This window comes from Artemia franciscana, chromosome 7 (assembly GCF_032884065.1).
Source record: "Artemia franciscana chromosome 7, ASM3288406v1, whole genome shotgun sequence".
NCBI classification, from domain to species: domain Eukaryota; kingdom Metazoa; phylum Arthropoda; class Branchiopoda; order Anostraca; family Artemiidae; genus Artemia; species Artemia franciscana.
The window spans coordinates 9,662,103-9,689,351 of NC_088869.1; the positions used below are offsets into that span (position 1 = coordinate 9,662,103).

General features: G+C 35.4%; 1 protein-coding gene across 3 annotated transcripts in view; it reads left to right on the plus strand.

Moving 5' to 3' along the window:
* LOC136028821 (uncharacterized) overlaps nucleotides 1-17,459 on the plus strand; it is a 79,979-nt gene extending 62,520 nt beyond the window's left edge. For all 3 annotated transcript variants that reach the window (XM_065706742.1, XM_065706744.1, XM_065706743.1), the window contains 3 exons: nucleotides 8,481-8,616; nucleotides 10,271-10,480; nucleotides 17,269-17,459. In XM_065706742.1, coding sequence (XP_065562814.1) covers nucleotides 8,481-8,616; nucleotides 10,271-10,480; nucleotides 17,269-17,328 — 406 coding nt within the window. In that variant the 3' untranslated portion in view covers nucleotides 17,329-17,459. The remainder of the gene's footprint in view (nucleotides 1-8,480; nucleotides 8,617-10,270; nucleotides 10,481-17,268) is intronic.
* Nucleotides 17,460-27,249: the final 9,790 nt, after the last annotated feature.

Sequence of the window (27,249 nt, forward strand, 5' to 3'; positions counted from 1 at the left end):
TTTGGTCACATAAAAATGGCACTATAACTTTTAATTTCCATTAGAATGAGCCCTCTTGCAACATTCTAGGACCACTGGGTCGGTACGATCACCCCCTGAAAAACTAAAACAAACAAATAAACACGCATCTGTGATCTGTCTTGTGGCAAAAAAATACAAAATTACACATTTTTGTAGATAGGATCTTGAAACTTGTACTGTAGGATTCTCTGATACGCTAAATATGATGGTTTGATTTTCGTTAAGATTCTATGACTTTTAAGGGTTTTTTCCCCTATTATAATAAACACGCATCTGTGATCTGTCTTGTGGCAAAAAAAATACAGAATTCCACATTTTGCAGATAGGATCTTGAAACTTGTTCTGTAGGATTCTCTGATACGCTAATTATGATGGTGGGATTTTCGTTAAGATTCTATGACTTTTAAGGGTGTTTTCCCCTATTTTCTAAAATAAGGCAAATTTTCTCAGGATCGTAACTTTCGATGGGTAAGTCTAACCTTGATGAACTTATATATTTAAAATCAGCATTAAAATTCGATTCTTTTGATGTAACTAATATTACAGAAATTCTGTGTTTTAGAGTTTTGATTACTACTGAGCCGGGTCACTCCTTACTACAGTTCGTTACCACGAACTGTTTGAAATCTCTTTTTATTTCCTCTGGTTGTTATTTCCTATTAATACTCGTGTTTCTCTCTTATTTCCTCCTATGTCTTCTTAAATTTCCTCTAGTTTCCTCTTATTAAGTATATTTTACTTATTATTATTCTTTTTCGTCTTCGGTATTTTCTTTTTACATTTTCTCAAAGAGGAATATTTCCACTCATTTGTTCTGTATTTTGAAGATATAACTTATGACTTATTCTTTTTTTTTAGCTGGCTGTATTTTGCCAAAAAGTGTTTTTTGAGAGAGGGCTCATTCGAACGGAAATGAAAAGTTCTAGTGCCCTTTTTAAGTGACCAAAAACATCAGATGACACCTAGGCCCCCTCCCACGCTCATTTTTTCCCAAAGTAGTCGGATCAAAATTCTGAGATAGCCATTTTATTCAGCATGGTTGTAAAACCTTATAACTATGTCTTTGGGGGAAACTTACTCCCCCACAGTCCCCGTGGGAGGAGCTGCAAGTTGCAAATTTTGACCAGTGTTTGCATATATTAATGGTTATTGGGAAATGTAGAGACGTTTTCAGGGGGATTTTTTGGTTGGGAGGAGGGGCTGAGAAGAGGGGGCTATGTGGGGGAAATTTTCCATGGAGGAATTTGTCATGGCGGAAGAAGATTTCCATAAAGGGGGTGCAGCATTTTCTAGCATTATTTAAAAGAACAATGAGAAAATAAATATGAAAAAGTTTTTTTTTTCAACTGGAAGTATGGATTAGCATTAAAACTTAAATCGAACAGAATAATATTACGCATATAAGGTGTTCACCTCCTCCTAATACCTCACTCTTTACGCTAAAGGATTTTAGTAATTTCAACTATTTATTCTACGGCCTTTGTGATTCAGGAAACAAAATTTAAGCTTTAATGCAAAGAATTATTGACGAGGTATTGACGAGTGGGTGAACCTTCTCATATAGGTAATAAAAACATACGAACATAGAAGTTTGTTACGTAAGCTAATTCGTAAGTTACGTATATCTTTTACTTATGAAAACGTTCGTAAAAACTAAAAGTTCTAGTTGCCCTTTTAAGTAACCAAAAAATTGGAGAGCAACTGGGGCTCCTTCCCCTCCTTTTTTCGCAAAATCATTCGATCAAAACTATGGGAAAGCCATTAGGCCAAATAAATAAATATGAAAATTTCACTTTAATTATTCATCTGCGGAGAGCCGAAATCAAAACATGGATTAACTAAAAAAACGTTCAGAAATTAATCGCTCCTTACTTTTAGTTAAAAAAACTTTTTTTTTATTTAATAAGCTTTAAAACACGCTCTTGGATCCAAATTCAGATTGTAAATCCATTTCCACACCATTGTGCAGTAAATTTATGAGATAGTTTATGAGCTGTTTATGTTTATGATAGTAAACATAATATGACAGTAAACATAAACATTGTGTTTATGATAGCTGTTTATGTTTATGTTTATTATAGTTTATGTGATAATCTATGAGCTGTTTATGCTTTTGATAGTAAACATAATATGTTTATTATGATAGTAAACATAAACATTATGTTTATGATAGCTGTTTATGTTTATGTTTATGATAGTTTATTAGATAATTTATGAGCTATTCGTATATAGCTTTACTTAAACGAAAACTATGTATGGCCCAATCCTCTTTTTTTGTCCTTGAAATACAAATGTTTATCAACTTTAAACAATAAGAGGCTTCATTCACTCCATACTAGCTAAGCTGGTTCCACTCTTAGCATATTTTTCTGGTTCTTTGGACAAAGGTCAAGCTTTGAAAATTTTAGCCTGAAATGCGGAACAGCTAGGAATTTAAGACAATTACGGTAGAGTTCACTCAAAGTACCACAACTACAGATATCGTCGACCAAATTGTGCACTATCATATTTTCCGACAATTAGACTATGAAGTTCTTTAGTTTGAATAAATTAAAAATCTAATTTAGTGTCATTTATACATTTGTTGGGTCATTAGTGTCGTGAATTTGGACTTAGAGAGGAATTCTAAGGATTTTGAAAACGTCTGAATTACTTTAAGCCATATATTTTTGGTTTAAGTCAAAGCATATAAATCCAAAATCTGATTTGGCAAAGACGATGAAATACAAAATAGGTGACGATATAATAAAACTCCATAGGTTAAATTTTGACTAGTGGAACTGATTGATTTTACTGATCTGGAAGCTTTTTTTTTTTAGTCAAGCACAAAAAAACTATTAAAGCTTAAATTGGATGCATTTCTAGCATCCAAAAATAGCATCATTTCTAGCCACTGGGGACTTCAATTCCTCAAAAGCTATATTGTGAAGAATCTTATCATAAGCAGCGCAGCAGCGCTGCCTAAGTAAAGAACAATGTTTGCACAATGTATTATTTTTTGTTTGTTTGTTTGTTTAGACATGCACCTCGTATCGAAGGAGTTGTCGAAGAAACTTCAAAAAGGGCTCATTCAATTGAAAATTGAAAGGGCTAATGCTCTTTTTAATAGTCAAAAGTGATTGGAGGGCAACTAACCGGCTCTCCGACACCCACCATTTTTCCAAACACATTCAATCAAAATTTTCAGATAACCTTTTTGTTCAACGTAGTTGAAAGATCCGGAAATTATTTCTTGGAGAAGGACAACCCCCCCCCCCCACAGCCCAGAGGATAATGGTTGTAAGTTATGTCCTGGGGGCATAGAGGTTTTTTTTATAGAAGGTGTGTTCATAGAAACTTCAAGAAGGGCTCATTGGATTGGAAATTGAGACGGCTAGTGCCTCTTCTAATAGTCAAAAGTGACTGAAGAGCAACTAAACCCCTTCCGCGTCCACCATTTTCCCAAACACATCCAATCAAAATTTTGAAATAGCCATTTTCTTTAAAGCAGTTGAGGAGTTTAGAAATTATGTCTTTGAGAATGACAACCCACCCCCATTCCTCAAGGGCAAAGGTCTTATTTTATGCCCTGGGGGCATATAAGATTATTATAGAAAATGTTGATGTAGAAACTTCCAAAGGTCTCATTTGATTGGTAATTGAGAGGGTTAGTGCGATGATCAGACGATGATCGACGATGATCAGAAGGCGAATCCTCCCATCACCTCCCCACGCTCATGATTTCCCCAATCACTTTCCATCAACATTTTGATATAGCTATTTTGTTTAACGTAGTTGAAAGGTCTGGAAATTATGTCTTTGAGGATGACATCCCCCACAGACCTCAAGACAAGGATTGTAAGTTACACCCTTGGGGCATATAAGGTTTTTATACAAAGTGTTGTCGCAGAAACTTCAAAAAGGGCTCATTTGATTGGAAATTGATTGGGCTAGAGGCCTTTTCAATAGTCGAAAGGTATCGGAGAGTAACAACCCCCCCCCCACGCCCACCATTTCTCCAAACACATCCAATCCAAATTGTGACAAAACCATTTTCTTTAACTTAGTTGAAAGGTCCTTTTCAATAGTCGAAAGGTATCGGAGAGTAACTATATTAAAAAACTTAGTTTTTTAATTGAGTCTTGATGATGACCTCCCCCCTAAAAGCCCTCAAGGGCAGAGGATGTAATATATGCCCTTAGAGCATCTATGTTCTTATAGAAAGTGTTGTCGTAGAAACTTCAAAAAGGGCTATTTTGAATGGAAGTTGAGAGGGCTAGTGCCCTTATTAATAGCCGAAGGTGATCAGAGGGCGAATGCCCCCCTCCACACAAACTTCTTTTCCCTAAACAGTTCCGATCAACATTTTGATAGGGCCATTTTTTAACATAGTTGAATGGTCTGGAAATTATGTCTTTGAAGATGATACCCCCTCCACAGCCTTCGGAACAAGGGTTGTAATTTATGCCCTTGGGGTTATGAGGTTGTTGTAAAAAGCATTGTCATAGATATTTCAAAAGAATCTCATTCGGATGGAAATTGAAAGGGTTAGTGCCCTTTTCAATAGTCGAAAGCGATTGGAGAGCAATTAGCCCCCTCCCACGCCCGCCATTTCCCCAAACAAGTCCAATAAAAATTTATCGTAGCCATTTTGTTGAACGTAGTTAGGTCTGGAAATCATGTCTTTGAGAATGACAACCCCAACCCACCCACTGTCCTCAAGGGCAAAGGTTGCAAAGGCCCTGGGAGCATTTAAGGTTTTTTATAGAAAGACTTGTCGTAGAAACTTCAAAAAGTGCTCATTTGATTGGAAATTTTGAGGGCTAGTGCCCTTATTAATAGTCAAAGGTGATCAGAAGGTGAATGCCCCTCCCTCTCTTCTTATGCTCATTATTTCCCCAACATTTCCGATCAACATTTTGATGCAGCCATTTTTTTTAATATAGTTGAAAGGTCTGGAAATTGTTTCTTTGAGGATTAAAATCCCCCAACAGCCCTCGGGAAAAGGGTTGTAATTTATGCCCTTGAGGCATATAAGGTTTGTCGTAGAAACTTCAAAAAGAGCTCATTAGATTTGGAAATGATAGGGCTAGTAGCCCTTTCAATAGTTGAAAGTGATTGGAGCGCAACTAACCACCCTCCCCAGCCCACCATTTCTCAAGACACATCCAATCAAAATTTTGAGATAGCCATTTTGTTAAATGTAGTTGAAAGGTCTGGTAACTATGTCTTTGAGGATGACACTCCCCCACAATCCTCAAGGGCAAAGGTTGTAATTTATGCCCTGGGAGCATATAAGGTTTTCATAGAAAGTGTTGTCGTAGAAACTTCAAAAAGGGCCCATTTGATTGGAAATTGAGTGGCCTATTGTCCTTATTAATAGCCAAAGGTGATCAGAGGGCGAATCCCCCTCCCTCACCTATCATTTCCCCAAACAATTCTGATCAACATTTTCATATAGCCGTTTTGTTTGACATAGTTGAATTGTCTGAAAATTATGTCGTTGAGGGCGACATCTCCCCCAACCCTCAGGACAAGGGTTGTAAGTTATGCCCTTGGGGGATAAGAGGTTTTTTATAGAAAGCGTTGCCTCAGAAATTTCAAAAAGGGCTCATTCGATTGGAAATTGAAAGGGCTAGTGCCCTTTTCAATAGTCGAAAGTGATTGGAGAGCAATTAAACCCCCTCCTACGCCCAAGATTTCTCCAAGCACTTCCAATCAAAATTTTGAAATAGCAACTATGTTTAACGTATTTGAAAGGTCCGGTAATTATGCCTTTGAGGACAAAAATCCCTCCAGCCCTCAGGGTAAATGTTATAAGTTATGCCCTGGGGTATATAAGGTTTGATAAATGCGTGGTCACATAAACTTCAGTTGGGGCTCGTTGGATTGGTAAGCAGAAGTTCTAGTGCTCTTGTGAAGATTCAAAGTGATCAGATGATAGCTACCCCCCTCCCCCCACACACACTTCGTATCGTCCCGAAATGCTTCTAATAGAAATTTTGAGCAGCCAGTTTATTCAAAACAGTCGAAATATCATACAGCAAGGCTTTTGGGGCTGAAACAAACCCCAGAGCCAAGGAGCAAGGGTTTTAAGTTATGCCTAGGGGTTTTTTAAGGTTTTTTAATGGAAGGGATGGTTGTATAAAATTTAGAGGAGCTCATTTGGTTAAAAATTTGAATTTCTAATTCCCTTTTAAGTGTCAAAATTGATGGAGGGCATCTAGCCTACCCCTTTCCGACAATCCCTCTTCACCAAACGAATCTGATCAAAACTGTGAGAGAGCGATTTTGCTCAAAATCGTCCAAGGAACTAAAACAATGCCTATAGGGTTGACGCAACTCCCAGTACACTGTGTTCAGGGTTGTAAGTCATGGCTTGGGGTCATATAAGGTTTTTGTAGAGTAGGCGGTCGCACTTTAGAGCTGTGGGGCAGGGGTTTCTTCCTGAAAGACAAATTTTCCGGGCTCTTCAACTACAATAAACAAAATTTATATCTCAAAATTTTGATTCGATGTTTTTGGGAAATGATGAGTGCGGGGGGGGGGGGTTGTTGCTCTCAAATCCTTTTACTCATAAAAAGGGGATTGTAACTTTCAAATCAGCAGAAATTAGCATGAGTAGGATTCAAAGGAGCAGAAATTAAAATGAGTAGGGTTCAAAACCCCTATGCTTTCTAAAAGCCAGAATATAATTTGTACTTAACTAAAAACTTCTTTTAAGCGTTTTTTTTATAAATGTAAGAAATCAAAATTTAATAAGGATTTTAAGGAGTAAATATCTGTACATGTTAATGCACATTCATTTGAATTTTTTTAAGTGAAGTGGAAATCGTATTCTGGCTTTTAGAAAGCATATGGGTTTTGAACCCTACTCGTGTTGGTTTCTGCTCGTTTTGAGTTTGACTCTGTTATTTATTGTAATTTCTGTTCGTTTTGGGGCATCATTTATTTATTGATGGTTATTTGTGGTAGTTGTGTGCTTGGTAGATTAATTGATTCTGTTTTGTCCATTTTTGGTTTAATAGAGTTCTTTACTCTTCTTTTTTCAAAAATTTATTTTCTGGAAAAAGTTTTTCAGTTAATACCATACTAAAGCCTCCATAACTTTCTCAAGAAATATACTGTATGTAATTAATTTTAAAGACAGCTTTTTTAATGAGTTTGCAAACGTATTGAGTAACTATTAACCCTTTTGGGTAAATCAAAAAGGGCAATTGTGGGATGAAAAAAAATATATAAAGGTAAATTCCAGACCCTTCTTTTTGGGAAAGGATACAATAGTTCGTATTTGTGGCGGTACGGATTCCAAAACTCCAAAAAAAGAGTTTCTGGAAACGTTACGAAACTGATGGGTAAGTTTCCAGTACCACACCGATACAGAAGAGTTAATATTATTTTCCCTGAAATCCTACAAGTTTTCTTATTCTAAGAATTGTCGATGACGTGGCTTAGATATTTGGAATCAGTAGTAAATAGCGGTTCCATTTTATGAATATATTGCTTTTAGAATTAGTTTTTGTTCTCAAATTTTTATCCATATTGACAAAAGTTACTCCTAAATTACCGCAAACAGCTGGAAAAGAGCTATTCTATACTGGCTTAAAAGAAAAAGACTTTTTAAAAGTACCAATAGAGAACACACAAGTAAATTTTTATACAAGAACAAAATAGAATAAACAAATTAATTCAAAAATCAAGAAAATATTTCACTAAATTGATTGGCACAGTCCACAAAATGTAGGGGATGGGGAGGAAATATTTTTGCATTTCTATTATTTAAGATGCGAAAATGACATTTGGTACAATCTATGGGGTAGGGGCAATTTCGATGTATTCTAATAAAGATACAAAAAGGTATTTTTCAAATCTAGGGATATAATTATCCGAACTCCACCTTGATTGATACCTAGACTATCTGGACAGAAGACACTCAGCTAAAAAGAAAAATTCACAAAAAAAGCAGTTTTATCTTTGGGAAAAGCACCCATTAGGTTTATTCCTCCTTGTGGTGTACAGTGAAAAAATCTATATTAATTGGTTTTCAATAATTAGCCACGGTACTAATTAGAGACATAAGGTAATTCATTAGCTCTTGCATAATTTTCCCTTGTGGATAACTTAAGAACAGTTTTGCTTTAAATATATTCTCGAGGATTGCTCAGGCATGACAAACACAGATGCCTCTTGAAAAATTATGGCAGGCCATAAAAATTAAGACCGCAAAAAAGCGGCTCTTTCTGCTTCAAAATGGAAAAATAGCGTTTATCTAGCTAATATTATAAGTCATAGTATTTTATATATTTGATTCTTACAGATTCTTTTTATAGATTCTTTTTTTTATATGATTCTTTTCATTCATTATGAGTTCTTTGCAACACGTGGAAATAAAAAGGTAAAGATTAAAGTACCTTCAAAACTTTAATAAATAAATAATTCGTGCTTAACCAGAGTAAAATTCGAAGGGGCTTTTGTTTCAGAGAAAGCATTGACGATTCTTTGGAAATGGACCCTGATAAATTAAAGAGACTACGCCGTCTATTACTTGGTGCAAGAAGTGTCATTGGATTAGCAACGAAGTGGCAAGATCAGATAAAGCGTACTCCCGCTTTGGAGGTAAATTTTGACACATGAAAATGACGAATAGCACTCAAAGTAAAAAACAAAAAAAACATAAATTATGAAGTACATTGAGGGAGGGGGGATGCCTACGCCATAGTCGTACCCCCACTCTTTGCAGTAAACCTACGCAGAGTTTTGCCTAAATAATGTTTTAGACTAATAAATATAACTAATGTGTCATAGCAAGTTCACCATATGCCCCTCAGAACTTTGAAATGCAAGTTTTATTAAGTATAGCGAATGCTAATTAGGATTTTAAGCTATATTTGCTAATGCCAAAACCTTAGCCCAAATCCCAATTCTCAACTTCCTAGGTATACGACAAAAGGGCTCTTTTCCGGCTCTATGAAAATCATTTATTTGATTTTCTTTACGAGCTCGTTTGCGTGTATGTGCTGAGAAAAACAGCTGAACTAATCAAGATAGAAACTTAAAACCTTAAGGAACAATCCAAAGATTTTTTCAAAGATTTGTTTTTCTAAGATTTGTTTCTTCAAGGCGTTTTTCAAGACACAGTTCCATAGTGGGGAACCTCTGCATGTTAAGAAATGATCTTAGCACCCCTTCGAAAACTCACAGGGCTCCCGAGCACACGCTTTTCCCATTACTATGATCTAGCAGTCATATCTATAAAAATATAGGAAAAGGTTATGGCAAATATAGGGCTTTCGAATATTGCAAATAAAATACTTCAATAAAAGTTCTATTGCAAAAATTTCTCACAATGCTAGAAGAAAAAGCTAATGAGCAAAATAAAGTCAAATATTCTTCCAAGATTAAAACTACCACACATCACCATCATTAAATGAATAAGGCAGCCTTCCTGATATACGGAATATTTTCTGTTCATTTTAAGTTTTAATGTTGCTCCTTACTTTCAGTTGAAAAAACTGAAACATTTTGATTAAAGAGTAAATAGGTAAAAGAACATGTCTTTCAGTAGAAATAATGATAGGCATTTCATACCTTATTGAGATTAGAAACATAAAATAAGAATAATTTAAGAATTTTCACATTGAATTCTGAATCAATTTCTCATCTGTCCAGGCAGCACTATATTGTCTTTGATTGGTCGCTATAAGCAAATTGCTGGGCGTCAAAACATAAAAAATGTCAGTCTCCATTCAAAAAAATTAAATGAAACAAAATAAATAAAGAGGATGAAATTACAGTTTACTGCTTTTTGCATACAACTTGTTGAATAATCAAAATTGTAACTAAGATCAAGAAGAACCAACAGATTATTAGATATTTTTCAGTACCTAAATTATACCTTATTAGGTATTTTTCAGTAATTTTTCATTAGGTATAATTTCAACATAAGATACAAGATAACGTGGTTATTTAAAATTTAATGAGATGAAACTTAACCTACTTTAAATTAAAGCTGAAATATTATCACTAGAATTTGCACATCATACCGCAATAATTTTGTTATAATATATTCAAAACTACCAAGAGAAAAGTGGTATCCCATCATTACTCTATATCTCTTCATATTCATATCAAACTCCTCCATATATCTTTACCAAAAAAGTATTGTAAAGAAGAAAATAATATATGATATATTATGACTAAAGTGCAGATGATCATAAGTATCAGCCTAAAATCAGGCAAATCATATTCCTAACCCTTTTTGTGGTTTTAGGAAGTCAGTGAAGTTGATGAAGAAATTGAAGAAAACTCAAACTTTCAGCAATCCATGACGAACACAGCAACTCAATTTGATCCTTATTCTGAGGATGTTCCATTGTCTTATCATCTATGGGATCCTACTGATATAGATTTCGGTCAAGAAAGTCCTCCAAATTCTTCTGAAATTGCACGGGATGTATGGAAGCAATTGATGGAAACTAAGGTAGTTCACATTAAACTAGTTAATAATTGTAACTATTTAGGGACTCAGTTAAAGACGTCGAATGATGGCCCAAAGGTATTCAACAATGTCAAATTAAGTCAAATAAGGAAATAACTTGCTAAAAACAGGGGAATGCTTTTAGAATATTCCTGCTTTAAAAAAAAACACTTCATTAAAAAAACTTCATTGCCTAATTTTCTGCAAATAGCTATACAAAACTGACGCCGAAGGCAAAAATTTGATAAATTTCTTTCTAAAATCAGGTTTCAAAGAAAAAACTAGTAAAAGTGGTTAAAACAAGGTGCTGATGAGATAAATCAAACATTTCGTGGTAACGAACTGTAAGTTTGGAGTGACCCGGGTCAATAGTAATCAAGACTCTAAAAAACGGTTGATACCAAGAGACATATCAAAAGAATCAGCTAATTGTGCTGATTTCAAATACATAAATTTCGTTAAGTTTAGTCTTGCCCATTAACAGGTACGAGCCCGATAAAATTTGCCTTAATTCAGAAAAAGGGGGAACCACCCCCTAAAAGTCATAGAATCCTATTGAAATTACACTACTAGATTCAGCGTATCAGAAAACCCTACTTTAGAGGTCTCAAGCTCCTATGGGCAAAAATGGGATATTTTCTATTCATTGCCAGAAGATAAATTCATGTATACATGTTTATTTGTTTTGTTTTTTTCTTCTTTTTCTTTGTTTTTTTTTCCCAGGGGTGATCATATCGACCCAGTGGTCTTAAAATATCACGAGACGGCTCATTCAAACGGAAATTAAAAGTTCTAGTGTCCTTTTTAAGCGACTGAAAAGATTGGAGGGCAACTAAGCCCCTTCCCCCGCCCCTTTTTCTCCAAAATCGTCCAATCAAAATTTTGAGATTGTTCATCATAATTAAAAGGCCCAATAACTATGCCGTTGTACATAACATGACCCCCCACCCACCAGAGCCTCAGGGGAGATGACTTTAAGTTATAAAATTTGCCGATTGTTTACGCATAATATTCCTTATTGGGAAGTAAGCATACATTTAAGGGTGGGAGCATATTTATGAGAGGGGAGGGAGTCCGAGGAGAAATTTACCATGGGGAGGTAAGTTTTTGTATGTCTATTTTTACACTATATGTCTATTTTTATATGTCTTGCTTTCGCTTTTCCATCTTAATTTTACGCGTGGAGTTGTTAAGAGTAATTTTCCTGGGTAAATTGTTCGCTGGAATTTACTTTTCTAGAGGATATTTCTGCGTGGAGGTTATATCTCCGTGGAGGTGGGGCCTGATTTCCTAAAATTATTAAAAAATTGATCAGAAAATAAATTTAAAAAAAACAAGTTTTTTCGACTGAAAGTACGGAGCAACATTAAAACTTAAAACGAACGGAAATTATTACGTTTATGAAGGGGGTATTCTCCTCGTCAACACCTCGCTCTTTACGCTTAATTTTTTAGCATCTTTTAAAAAGCTTCTTATTATTCAAACTAAATCACCATTGTGTTTCAAGAGTCATCAAACAGTTCGTGGTAACGAACTGTAGTAAGGAGCGACCCGGCTTAATAGTAAACGAAACTCTAAAAACGAAATTTTAATACTAAAAGGTACATCAAAAGAATCGTATTTTCATGTTGGTTTTAAATATAGAAGTTTCGTCAAATTTATTCTTTGTCTTAAAAAGTTACGTGCCTGAGAAAATTTGCAATATTTGGAAAATAGGAGGAAACACCCCCTAAAAGTCATAGAATCTTAACAAAATCACACCATCACATTCATCGTATCACAGAACCCTATTGCAAAAGTTTCAAGCTCCTATCTATAAAAATGTGGAACTTCGTATTTTTTGCCAGAAGACCGATTATGGGTGAGTGTTTATTTGTTGTTTTTTTTTGTTTTTTTTTCCCAGGGGTCATCGTATCGACCAAGTGGTCGTAGAATGTTGCAAGACGGCTCATTATAACATAAATGAAAAGTTCTAGTGCCCTATTTAACCAAAAACTGGAGAGCACCTAGGCCCACTTTCACGCTCATTTTTTTCCAAAGTCAACGGATCAAAATTTTGAGATAGCCATTTTGTTCAAGATAGTCGAAAACCATAATAACTATGTCTTCGGGGATGACTTACTCCCCCATAGTCCCTCAGGGAGGGGCTGGAAGTTACAAACTTTGATCACTGTTTGCATACAGTAATTTTTTGGGTTTGGGGGGGGGGGAGGGCAAGGACTATGTGGGGGATCTTTCCTTGGAGGAATATGTCATGAGGGATGAGAATTCAATGAAGGGGGCGCAGGATTTTCTAGCATTACTATAAAAAAAACAATGAAAAAATAAACATGAAAAAGTTTTTTTCAATTGAAAGTAAGGAGTAGCATTAAAACTTAAAATAAACAGATATTATTACGCATATGAGGGCCTCTTCTCCTCCTAAATACCTCGCTCTTAATGCTAAAGTATTTTTAGTAATTTCAACTATTTATTCTATGGCCTTTCTGATTCAGGGGTCATTCTTAAAGAATTGGGACAAAACTTAAGCTTTAGTGTAAAGAGCGAGGTATAAACGAGGGGGAAAACCCCCTCATATACATAATAAAAATATAAGAATATAGAAGTTTCTTACGTAAGTTAATTTTTAAGTTACGTATATTTTTTACTAATAGGAACGTTCGTTAAAAATTAAAAGTTCTAGTTGCCTTTTTAAGAAACCGAAAAATTGGAGGGAAACTAGGCCACCTTCCCCACCCCTTATTTCCCAAAATCGTCTGATCAAAACTAAGAGAAAGCCATTTAGCGAAAAAAGGAATTAATATGCAAATTTCAGTTTAATAATTTATGCGCGGAAAGCCAAAATCAAACATGCATTAATTCAAAAATGTTCAGAAATTAAATTTGAAAAAAAAATAGTTTTTTTAACTGAAAGTAAGGAGCGACATTAAAACTTAAAACGAACAGAAATTACTCCGTGTATGAAAGGGGCTGTTCCCTTCTCAAAGCCCCGCTCTTTACGCTAAAGTTTGACTCTTTTTCTCAATTCTACTTTATTAAACAGTAAAAAACTGCGACCATATACGCAATAATTCATATTATTGAATATGAATTATTGAATTATTCATATTATTGACTTCATATACGCAATAATTTCTATTCGTTTTCAGTTTTAGTTGTGCTCCTTACTTTTGGTGAAAAAAAGTTGTTTTTTAATTAAGTTTTTTATCAATCCCGTTACCTCCTTCCCCAATAAGAATTGATTCGGCTTGCCCCTGATCACAAGGAGCTAGATGTAGCAGTAATTTTGACGCTGAGCCGTTGCCTTTATCAGGCATTAAATAAAAAAAACAAGTTTTAATAACTGAAAACAAGTAACGACATTAAAACTTAAAACGAACAGAAATTATTCCGTACATGAAAGGGGCTGTCCCCTTCTTAACACTCTTTACGCTAAAGTTTTTTATTGTTTTAAAATTAAGAGTCGTGAGAAAGAGTTCAGCGTATAGAGCAGGTTGTTGAGGAGGGGACAGCCCCTTTCATAAAAGAAATGATTTCTGTTCGTTTAAATGTTTTTAGTAGCTCCTTACTTTCAGTTATTAAAACTTGTTTTTTTTATTCAATTTCTGAATATTTTTGAAATAATGCAGGTTTTGATTTTGGCTCACCATACATGAATAATTAAAACGAAATTTGCATACTAATTTGTTTTTTTTGGCTAAATGGCTTTCTCAAAGATTTGATCGGATGATTTTGAGAAAAAAGGAGCGGGGGAGGGGTCCTGATTGCCCCTTCAATTTTTTGGATACTTAAAAAGGAAACTAGAACTTTTAATTTTGTGTAAGGACGTTTTTACTAGTAATAAATACATGCAATTTATGAACTAACTTACGTAATGAACTTCTATATTCGTATATTTTTATTATGTAAATGAAAGGGTTCGTCCCCTCGTCAATACCTCGCTATTTGCGCTAAAGTTCGAATTTTGTTCCAGTTTCTTAAGAATGGCCCCTGAATCACAAGGGCCATTGAATAAATGGTTGAAATTAATAAAATTACTAAAAATACTTTAGCGTAAAGGGCGAAGTATTGAGGAGGGGACAAACACCTTCATATACGTAGTAGTTTCTTTCCATTTTAAGTTTTAATGTTGCACTTTACTTTCAGTTGAAAAAACTTGTTTTTTTATTTAATTTTATCTCATTGTTTTCTTAAATATTTCTGGAAAATCCAGCTCCCCCTTCATCAAAATTCTATTCACCATGCTAAATTTCTCCATGGAAAGATCCTCCTGCGTAACCCCCAACCCCTCACACCTCCCCACCACCAGAAAAATTTCCCCTTAAAATGTCTTTATGCTTCCCAATAAATAATACTATATGTAAACAATGGGCAAAGTTCATAACTTGGAGCCCTTCCCCCGGAGACTCTCGGTGATTAAGTCGTCCTCAAAGACATAGTCATTTGATTTTTCGACTATGCTGAACAAAATGGCTATCTTAAAGTTTTCATCCGGTGACTTTGGGAATAAATGAGTGTGGGAAGGGGCCTAATTGCCCTCCTATTTTACATTCATTTAAAAACGACACTAGAACTTTTAATTTCCGTTAGAATGAGCCCTCTCACGACTTTTTAGGATCACTGGGTCGATACGATCACCCCTGGGAAAAAAAAACAATTAAAAAAAAATAAATAAACACGCATCCGTGATCTTTCTTCTGGCAAAAAAAAAAATAAAAATTCCCACATTTTTGTAGATAGGAGCTTGAAACTTCAACAATAGTGTTTTCTGACGCACTGAATCTAATGGTGTGATTTTCATTAAGATTCTAGTAGTTTTAGGGGATGTTTCCCCTTTTTTCGAAAATAAGGCAAATTTTCTCAGGCTCATAACTTTTGATAGGTAAGACTAAGCTTAATGAAACTTTTACATTTAAATCAGCATAAAATTTCGATTCTTTTGATATATCTATCGGTATTAGAATTTCGTTTTTTAGAGTTACGGTTAGGTTACTATTGAGTCGGATCGCTCCTTACTACAGTTCGTTACCACGAACTGTTTGATTGGTGATCACAGCTGTACCGGTTCACCCTTCATGCTGCTAAATGCTTGACAGCCTAAGGTATATAAATCATATGAGATACAAAATTTCTGAGATATTCATAAATTGCTGTATAATTTCTTAGTTTGTTAATATAATTCGCTTATCCATGGCCGTATCCACGATTTTGTTTGGGGGTGGGGGTACGGCTCGGACAAAATTTCGTGAAGAGGGTGAGGGTTTTTTAGCGTCTGTAAACATACACAGAAGCGAACAAATTGATTCACACCTGGATTTCTTAACCACTGTGGAATGGAATGAAGCTATTTTGGCGTCTGTGAAAGATAGAAAAGAAAAAAGGAATTCAATTCATAACAAAAAAAAATCTTGCGAGTTACGTCCCATTTACATACAATCAAAGGACAAAAAATTAATATTTTTTCCCCTGGAGATGGTTATTCGTTTTTAGTATCTATGAAGCATGCAAAATTACAGAAGATGACAAAACGACTCCGAACAGATAAAGGATAAGGTAGGGAACAAGAGACAGCAGAATCACATTGATTGGCAAACGAAAATGTGACTTAAAAATAAAGAATAACACAATAATTATGTTATTGCACAATTTAAGTATTTCGGGGATTGTAATGGAATAAGGAATATTTGCTTTTGGCGTCTGTAAACAATAAACAGGAAGGAGGAATTGAATTCACATCACAACTTAAAATTGCTGATATACCACCCTAAAAGTTGAAATTAAAGAATAAAAATTTTATTATGCCAATGCGTTATTCAGATATTTCAGAGGGCATAGGAATTGGAGCATTCCTGGTTGTTACCATATTATATGGCAAGACCATTAAAGCAAAAATATAACAACTGGGGGAAAATCTGGGACACAAGTTTTTTTCGGTACCTATGGCATCTTGCAAAATTGCAGACGATGTTGAATAAATCCGAACAGCTAAAGTAAAATGCATGGAAATATGGCTTACATAAGAATGCACGAAAATGAAGTGCAATATCTGCAGCTAGAAGACACGTGACAACAAACAACAATCACAACGAATTTCAAATGAAACAATGAACAAAGAAATCTGTGATTACAAGAAAAATTACAGGTTAGAAGAACAGCGAATTTCTTGATTCAATTGAAATTGCTGATTTGGCAACTCATGACTTAAAACAAAATAATACCACAATAATTATGCTAATAAGTAATTAGAAAATCAAATATTTAAAAGCCTGCTGCGCATTGGGTGCTTGAGCAAAGGCAAAGCCTGGTCTCCCGGTACTATATATATATATATATATATATATATATATATATATATATATATATATATATATATATATATATATATATATATATATATATATATATATATATATATATATATAGAATCAGCTAATTAGGAATGATTGCACTTTAAATGGAACACATAAAACTAGTGCTTAAAAAGCTCTGTGCCTGGTCCTAGATAAAAAAAAATAAAATAATAAAATTGAAAAGAATGCGATGGGAGAAATCTAAGGGAACGTTTGATCACAGTCAATTTACGGTTTAACAAAAAAAAAAAATAAATAAAGGACAAATAACAAAAAGTATTTGAGTCAATAGAATTATGTTCTTTTTCGTTTATTAAATTTGATTTTCTTTTTTTGTATCTTATTAGTTTTGTCTTTAATTTGATGATGCATTATGTTTTTTTCTATAGGCGCAATTCTGGCCGCAGCCAATTTGTCTAATTTTACACTTTGTCTTTGCAGACATTTGAAGAGCTTTTTAAAAAAGCAGAAGAAATTTTAGCGACGTACAAGACAATATAGACATAAAACTATTTAAGATTTAGTGACAACCTGTAATGAACTGTGATACTACCTTAAGCGCCATCTGCATGCCCATGTATAATTTGTGTTTCTTCATGTGTATCTTTATGTTTGTGGCTATGGAAATACATTTGGAGTAATTAATTTTTTGGCTATTGTTACTTCTATTTCACCCTTTCGTCTTTATGCGCCTCAATGCTGTTTAATATTTATGCTGCGGTTTATGTATGCAAAGGTGCCCATACAAAGGTTTCCTGGAGGGGGCACCAGAAAACCTTTTCATGTGGGGAAAGTTTGAAACTTGCCTTTATTTTTAATGTTAGCTAATGTTGTATGCTGTGTGTGTGTGTAAATTTTATATATATATTTGGTCTTGCAAGTGGAGAGAAGAGTAACTGTTCGGATTCATTCAAAATCATCTGTAATTTCGCAAGATGTCATAACCATCAACGTTGCCAACTCTTTAAAGTAAACTGTGCCAGTTTTCAGACTAAAATTATATCGTAAGAGCACAATTTGTGCCATTTAAACAGCAAGTTAAAACTCTACTGTACCCAGAAGAAAAATATCGATAAACGATAACTTCCAAAGATGTCCGAAGAAGAAACGAGTAAGTAAAACCAAAATTTACTGGGAAATTGGTATTGTATCAAAAAAATCTCCGATGTACTGCCTTGTACGAGAACCTCTAAATTGTACCAAAAAATGTACAATTCTATCGTGTTGGCAACGCTGGTGACTAAACCAGCGTTGATATATAAAAGGGGTATCCAAAAGAAACCGAAATGATGTTGTGGAGGGGAGAGTTTCTGCAGTAGCAGGCTTTAGCTGGTAGGAGCGTCTAAAACTACTTTTCAGTAGTCAGTGTATCAGTTGCCAACAGCCAAATCGCAGACTGCCGTCACTGTGCAAAATTATGTTCTTCTTGTTTAAAAATTAATAAAATTTTGTTTGGCGAGCTCGTCGTTTACGTTATGGCCAATATATGTGAACAGTGTGTGGCCGTTTAGTTTTGCGTCCTGCTAGGGAAGCAGTAACAGAAATGTGTTAAATATGAAAAAAGGTATACAAGGAATTTATTATGGGGAAACCCAATTTGAGCGGTTATCACATTTGAAAAATGACGAAATGTCAATTGACGATCACTCTTGGTGTCCTTCGACGGCCCGAACTGACATAAATGATAAGAAAATTCGTTAAATCATCCTGAAAGATCGATGACAGACCATTGAAGAATTTGCGTCATATTCTGAAGTGACTTATTTTCAGTAAGAAGAATTATAACTGAAGATTTTAGGCAAGAAGGGTGGCAGTAAAATATTTTACTCGAATGTTCACACCACAGCAAAAAAGAAATAAAAACACTTGGAATTGTGCTCTGCTTTGAAGGCTTCTATGTGACCCAAACTTTTTTCAAGGTCATCACAGGTGATGAATCATATTGATATGAATACAATTCTGAATCTAAGCAACAATCAATTAAATGAAAGACTCCCATTTTACCTCGTCCTAAAAAAGCTCGTCAGGTGAAGTCAATGTTAATAACAGGCTTCACTTGTGTTTCCGATACGAGTTAAATCGTCTATTTAGAATTTACTAAGCTGGGTCAGACAGTTAATCTGGCATTTTCCTAGAAGTTTTAAGAAGATTACTTGAAAGTTTATAGCGAAAAAGACCTGATTTGTAGCTGTCCGGGCCGTGGTTTTTGTACCACGACAGTTCTTCCACTCACTCAGCCCTTTCCTTGCACCAGTTTGTGAGCAAAAATGGTATGACCACCGTTTTATTCTCGCCCTATTCAATCAATCTTGTCCCCTGCTGCCTGTTTTTATTTCCCCGATTAAAAAGGGGCATGAAAGAGGCAAAAAATGGTTTTAAGAGTTGAATAAAAGATTTGACAGGTGTTTTAACTCGTATGTAAAGTACTTTGAAGGATGTGAAATGTTTTTGTTGAAAAATTTGCACGCTGCTGAATTCCCAAGGGTTTGGGGATTGTAAATTTTCAAATTTATCCATTTGAAAATTTTGTAAAAATAGCCCGAAATCTCTCAAACCTGCCTTCAGACCAAAAGGAAATTATACCGTAAAAAAATCCGGTGCTGAAACCCTCTAATGGGGATCTGTAATACCCATTTTGAAAAACAGTAAAGGTTAGGGATCAGAATGCATGATAGGAATCATAAGTATGGTGCAGTAAAATGGATTCTGAACAGGTCTTCCATGGGTAGTACCAACGTACTATATTATTACTTTTTTATCAAAGTAGGATTTTCTCAATATTTTGTGCTACAATTTGTGGTGCTTCAAAATTTAAAATAAAAAAAATCAACTTGCTCATTAGCAACCTGTCTCCCCGTGAAAAATTAACTTTTCCGGTTTTGTTGACAAGCATTGGCACAGTGGGATGTAACACATAACATACTAAGATTTCCCTTCACCGATTCTGCTCTTGTGTTTCTAACAAAACAAATGGGCGGTTCATTACTACAAAAATTATATTCGGGTATTGATGACGTAAATTGAAAAACGGTGTATCCCTTTTCGATTCTTTGTGCCCTTAGATGTTGAAAGGAAATTTTTTTGAGGGGATACTTTTATTGAAAAATCTTTTTTGTATATTCAGTAAAAAAAATTGAAACGGCAGATTTGCCCCCCCCCCCCTAGAACTTGAAATGTATATTTTGTGCCCCCCTCTCTTTACACTTCTGCAATTCAGCACTACTTCTAGGCATAATTTTGTTTTTTTTTTGGGGGGGGGATGTAGTTAAACCGGAAAAGACTTTGAAAACCAATAGATGGCAAGTTATAAAATAACTTTTTAATAAATAAAATAAAAATAGCTTTTTAGTGTGGCGTGGATTCAATAGAAAAAGGGTAAATTGTCTATAAGAATTGTTTTTTTTTTTGCAGGTTTTAGTCCAGAAAAAAAATACAGCTTTGATAAGGATAACCAGTAACTTTGTACATATGTATTTCGAAAAAAAATTATACATCTCGTTTATTTCCATTTTTCCGTCCCATTTTTCTGGAAAATGGATAATCTTAACGCGGTATTACCACACTTGGCAATCATCGGCCGTTGAAAGGGAACATCCATGGATAACGCGTTTTTGCTTGTAGTTGCATTTGCATCCCGTAAAAGTTGCCTTTTTCTGTCATTTGAGAAGTCAGTCGAGGAGAAGTAGCTGTAGAGGAATGAAGAATTAAATCTGGCTTATATGATAAGCCAAAGAGAAACTATTGTGCTGAAATCTTTTGTCAGGTAGTACTTTTTATACCATATTAGTACTTTTAGAGACCCTGAGTAGTACCATTAGTTTCTTCGTAGTGGCAACCCTGGTTCTGAAGGATATTCTCAGGAAAGTAATTTTACATTCATTCAGAGCCTTATCCCTGCTACACCCAATGATACTCTCAGTCAGTTTCTACTTAGAGTATATTATACATTGCAATGACATTAGCCATTGTGACAAAAAAAAACTTTAGAAAAAGACAAATTTAAGCTAGTCAGTAATCAAAGGCTTCGTGAGAGCCAGTTAAAATGGATAATAGGTGGCACAATGTAATAAAAGGTTTAACTACATTCCCCGCCCCAAAAAATTATGCCTGGAGGTAGTGCTCAGTCGTAGAAGTATAGAGAGAGGGGACGCAAAATATAAATTTCAAATTCTAGGGAGAGGGGGCAAATCTGCCGTTTCAACTTTTTCACTGAACATATAAAAAGGATTTTTTTAATCAAAGTGTTCCCTCAAAAATTCAAACTTGTCTGCAGTAGTGAAATAACTTTAATGATTTCGTAAGTCTACCTGTGTCGTTTGCAGTCTTCTAGGAATAGTGAAGATCTTCTAGGAATGAATTGTGAACATACAGCTATTTCTATTGGTTGGGTTGGGCGGGCTTGGTGGTATGAAGAGATTATTCCTGTCGGTAAAGATCTAATACCACCAAACTGTACCGAATTGTATCAGGAGCAATTTTGAAAGAAGACGTGAGAAAGAACGGCAGGACATTGAGGTAGAACAGAAGTTGAAAGAGCTTCGGAAGTGAAAAGTCCAAATGTAAGAACTAAACATTTGGTTCTCTAGAAAGACCAGGATAAAATAGCTAGTTGTAACGAACTATGGGTAAGGAGTAAGTAAAGTAAGTATGGCGGCACTAGACCCTTAAGGTCGAAGCCAGAGGTACTGAACTCCATTTCTTGGCCCTTCAGCCAGGAAGTGCAATGGAGGGCTGGAGGCTAGTAATCCTTTGCTTTTGCACACCCTTCCTGCTTACCTTCTCCGGATTTCTCCGGCTACCCATTTAGAGCTGGGTCGACTCTGGCTGAGCTATAGATTCACGCCACTGACCCCCGTGCCAATGCAAATAACTGGCCATGCCAGGGATCGAACCCGAGCCCCTTGAACAAAGAACTCTCAACCCAGTGCGCCAAACACTTAACCAGGACGGCTAAGTGTTGTAAGTAAGGAGTGGCACGGCTCAATCGTAAATGAAACTCTAAAAGACAGAATCTTGATAACAATAGATACATTGAAAGAACCATTTGAAAGAATAAATTTTTATATAGATTCAAAACATGTAAATTTCATAAAATTTAATGTTACATATCAGAAGCTACAGGTCTGAGAAAATTTGCCAATTTTCGAATAAGGGGCGAAACCCCCTAAGATATCAAGTGATCTTAATCGCACGATCGGATTCAGCATATAAGAAAACCCTGCTGTAGAGGTTTCAAGCTCCTATATACAAAAACTTGGAATTTTGCCTTTTTTTTTCCAGAAGAAGGATCACGGATGTGTGTTTATTAATTTTTTTTTGGATGATCCCACCGAATCAGTGATTCTAAAAGATAGGGAGAGGGCTCATTTGATCGTAAACCGAAGGTTCTAGTGCCTTTTTTAAGTAACTAGAAATATCGGAGGGAGCTAGAACCCTCTCACGCCCCTTTTTCCCCAAGGTCGTCCGATAAAACTTTTGAGTTTTCCATTTTGTTCAACATAATTGAAAGGTCCAATAACTATACCTTTGAGGATTATCTGATCTTATACGGAGGGGGCTATCAAACATGATTTGAAAAACGATCAGACATTAAAATCTTTTTCAATAGAAAGTAGGCCGATGCTAAGGAGAATTGTCTGGCGGAATCGTGTGCAAGATATTTCCCTCGGGGATTTTCAGAGAGGACGGAATTACCCGGGGCGAAGTTTCTGGGGAAAGAGCTATTTTATTTGGGAGGAATTCTACTTCGAGGACTTTTGTGGGGGAGAGGGAATTATCCATGGAGGGAAGCTGGACTTCTCGCCATTATTTGAAAAACGATCAGAAATAAAAAAAATACATTTTTTTTCAACTGAAAGTAAGGATTAACATTGAAACTTAAAACGAACAGAAACTATTCCGTATATGAAAGGGGCTCCCCTCTTCTCAATACCTTGCTCTTTATGCTAAAGTCTGACTTTCTGTCCCATTTATGTAAGAGCAACTCCTGAAACACAATGGCCGTTTAATTAGGGTAAGAAGCCTTTTTAGAAGTATTAAATTAAAAAAGACAACAAGTTTTTTTTAAACTGAAAGTAAGGAGTGACATTAAAAATTAAAACGAAGAGAAATTACTCTATATATGAAAGGGGCTGTTCCCTCCTCAAAGCCCCGCTCTTTACGCTAAAGCTTGACTCTTTCTCTCAAATCTACTTTTTAAAACAGTGAAAAAACTTTAGCGTAAAGAAGGGGGCGTTGAGGAGAGAACAGCCCCTTTCATCTACGGAGTAATTTCTGTTTGTTTTAAGTTTTAATGTCGCTCCTTACTTTCAGTTAAAAAAAACTTGTTTTTTTTTTTAAATTTAATCTCTGAACGTTTTTGAATTAATGCATGTTTTGATTTTGGCTCTCTGCACAAGGATACTTAGAACAAAATTTGCATATTTTTTTTTGGCTAAATGGCTTTTTCTTAGTTTTGATCGGATGATTTTGAGAAAAAAGGAGTGGAGGAGGAGGATTAGTTGCCCTTCAATCTTTTAATTACTTAAAAAGGCAGCTAGAGCTTTTAATTTCTTACGGACGTTTTATTAATAAAAAAATACATAACTTCCGAATTAACTTTCGTAAGGAACTTCTATATTCATATATTTCTATTACGTATATGAGGAGTTTTGCCCCCTCTTTAATACCTTGCTCTTTACTCTAAAGCTTAAATTTTGTCCCAATTCCTTAAGAATGACCCCCTGAATCACAAAGGCCGTTGAAGAAATAGTTGAAATTACTAAAAATACTTTAGCGTAAAGAGCAGGTATTTAGGATAAGGTGAACCCCTCATATGCGTAATAATTTCCGTTCGTTTTGTTTTAATGCTGCTCCTTACTTTCAGTTAAAAAAACTAGTTTTTTTTATTTAATTTCTGAAAGTTTTTGAATTAATGCATGTTTTGATTTTGGCTCTCTGCACATGAATACTTAGAACAAAATTTGCATATTTTTTGGGGGGGGGATGGTTTTAATCGGATGATTTTGAGAAAAAAGGAGTGGGGGAGAAGGCCTAGTTGCCCTTCAATCTTTTAATTACTTAAAAAGGCAACTAGAGCTTTTAATTTTTTTACGAACGTTTTTATTAATAAAAAATATACATAGCTTCCGAATTAACTTTCGTAACGAACATCTATATTCGTATATTTCTATCACGTATATGAGGGGTTTTGCCCCGTCTTTAATACCTTGCTCTTTACTCTAAAGCTTATATTTTGTCCCAACTCTTTAAGAATGACCTTTTTGATAAGAATCAAAAAGGCCGTTGAAGAAATAGTTGAAATTACTAAAAATATTTTAGCGTAAAGAGAAGGTATTTCGGATAAGGTGAACCTCTCTTATGCGTAATAATTTCCGTTCGTTTTGTTTTAATGCTGCTCCTTACTTTTAGTTGAAAAACTTTTTACATATTAATCTTTTCATTGTTTTTTGTTTTACATAATATTAGAAAATCATGCGCCTCCATGGAAAGATCCTCCCACGTAACCCCCTCCCCTCAATCCCTTCCCTATCAAGAAAAAAATTCCCCTGAAAACGTCTGTACACTTTCCAATAACCATTACTATATGTAAAGATTGGTCAAAGTTTGTAACTTGTAGCCCCTCCCCCGGGGACTGTGAGTGAGCAAGTCGTCCCCAAAGACATAGTTATTAGGTTTTTTTTACTATGCTTAACTAAATGGCTATCTCAGAATTTTGACCCGTTGAATTTGGGAAAAAATGAGCTTGGGAGGGGTCTAGGTGCCCTCCAATTTTTTGGTCACTTAAAAAGGGCACTAGAACTTTTAATTTCCGTTAGAATGAGCCCTCTCACAGCATTCTAGGACCACTGGGTCGATACGATCACCCTCGGGGAAAAGAAAAAAAACAAATAAACACGAACCCGTGACAGGACTTCTGGCAAAAAATACGAAATTCCACATTTTTGTAGATAGGAGCTTGAAAATTCTACAGTAGGAGATACAGTAGGTAGATTCTATGACATTTAGAGGGTGTTTCTCCCTATTTTCCAAAATAAGGCAATTTTTCTCAGCCTCGTAACTTTTGATAAGTAAGACTAAACTAGATTGAACTTATACTTTTAAAATCAGTATAAAAATCCAATTCTTTTGATGTATATATTAACATCAAAATCCCATTTTTTAAAGTTTTGTTTGCTATTGAGCCGGATCGTTCCTTACTACAGTTCGTTACCACGAACTAATTGACTATAATACTTCAGCATGGAGAGTGAGGTATTTGGGAGGGGGGTATTCCTACATACAGAATAGTTTCCATCCGTTTTAAGTTTCAATGCTGCTCCTTACTTTCAGTTATTTTTTTTTCTTTTTTTGCTGTCTAATAGCTCTTGAAAGCGCACTCCTTCCATGATATAATGATTCTTAGGTAACCTGTTTTTTAGTTATCACTGAGACTCCCATCATGGAGAGATAATTCCAAACCATTATTCCCCCTTTTTTTATACATCAGAATCACATTGACGAACAGAGATGTGAAATTTCTGCTCTGTTTGTTTTTCCCCCTACAGACATGTGTCGTTTCTTGTTGTATTCGGTGCTTTTTATTTTTCATAGATATTGCTTAGTTGATTTAAAATGAAAAGTAGTCTCCTGTCAGATCCCGCAGTCCATATTTTGATAAATGCGAATCGAAAATTCCCGTCTGAATGAAGTTGTGAATCTCCAGAAAGAGCTTGAGCGGATAAAATCGCAAAAAAATGGACAGATTTGTGTACCCGCACCCCAGCAGGCGTCTTATGCCCAAGCGCTCAAGGGTCCTGAAACATTCTCTGTGATTCTGGAGCCTGTATCTGCGGAAAAACGAAACCGTATGAATTTTGACGAAGCCATGCAAGTTACGGAATCTATCAGCAGAGTTGTCAAAGGAGAAAATTCCGATTTTTCCGTGAAGAAAGTTGTTCCGGCGAAGGAAGGTAGAGTAATCTTGGAATTGGGGTCGAAAAGGGAGCTAGAGGCAGCCATGTCAGTACTGACAGAGAAAGTGTCGGACACGAAGTACAAACCGAAAGAGGTGAAAAAGCACTTTCCAAGAATGTTAGTCAATGGGGCTCCCTCCCCTCAGGTCAAAGACGAAAGTGAAAAATACCTGCTGCAGTGTAACCCAGAAATTCAGCGGATGGCCAACGAAGGGGAAAGCTTCAGGATCATCACCATTCTTGAAAACGCGTCGAAAAGGAAAGTTGTTGTGGAAGTGAGTCCAAAGATCCGCCAATTTATACTGTCCCAAAGAGGCTTACGGATCGGTTTTATCCTTGCCTCTTGCGACGACTATGTACACTTGATAAGATGTAGCAAATGTTGCTTATACGGTCATCGGAAGACAGATTGTAGAGCGGACGAAGTATGCTCATGGTGCATGGGCCCGCACACTTATGAAAATTGCGACAAGTCCTTTTCGTCCCGCCCAAATTGCCGGGCTTGCGTAAAAAACAAACTTAAGTCAGATGGGCATGCTGCCTATGAGTTAAGCAAATGCCCGGTTGCAAAGAAGTTAACTGCTCGTTTAAAGAATAATATCCAGTTTAATTGACTCAATCTCGAGATGTGAATATTGATAAGAATAACTTAACAGTGCTTCAAATTAATTTGCAACATTCTTATTCAGCAACCTTTCAGTTGCAAAAAACAATAGAAGAACTGAAACCGGATATAGTTCTGTTGCAAGAACCGTATGTAAATAAACTCTGTAAAATATCATGTGTTCCATATAGTTACAAGTGTTTTTCTAAAATTGACACAGATAAGAAATTTTTTTGTGCTGCCGTATTAGTGAAAAATAGTCTAAAAGCTGACGTACACCATAACCTCTCGTCTAATGAATGTGTGACAGTTTCAGTTTATTTGAAAAGTAGAACTTTGACATTCTGTTCGGTATATTGTCCTCCTTCGGTGCAGCGATTGACAGATAATATCAGTTGTTTAGACAAGGTCAGACATTTTGCTAATTACGTTGTTGGGGGGGATTTTAACGCTAAAAGCCCTTTGTGGCTGAGTAACAGTCAAACTGACAAGAAAGGCAAGGAGCTTGAAGATTTTTTTGCTAGTAAATCATTGTTAGTAGTGAATGATCCTAGTGAGACAACGTATGGGCTACGCAATACAACTAGCCCAGACGTTACTGCTGTAGGTACTAATCTTGTTCAAAGTGTAAAGTGTTGGAAAGTTCTTGATGAATACCCTTCTCTTTCGGATCACTCGTACATTTTATTTACTTTGGAGTTTAATTTTCCCATATTTGAGACTGAAGAGCCAAGATACATTTATAAGAAAACTAAATGGGATACTTTTAGTGCTACTTTATTACGTGGAATCGATGACATTTATTCTCTACCTATGTCCTCGGTGGAGGAAATTGATTGTGCTGCTAATGAAATTAAGAATTTA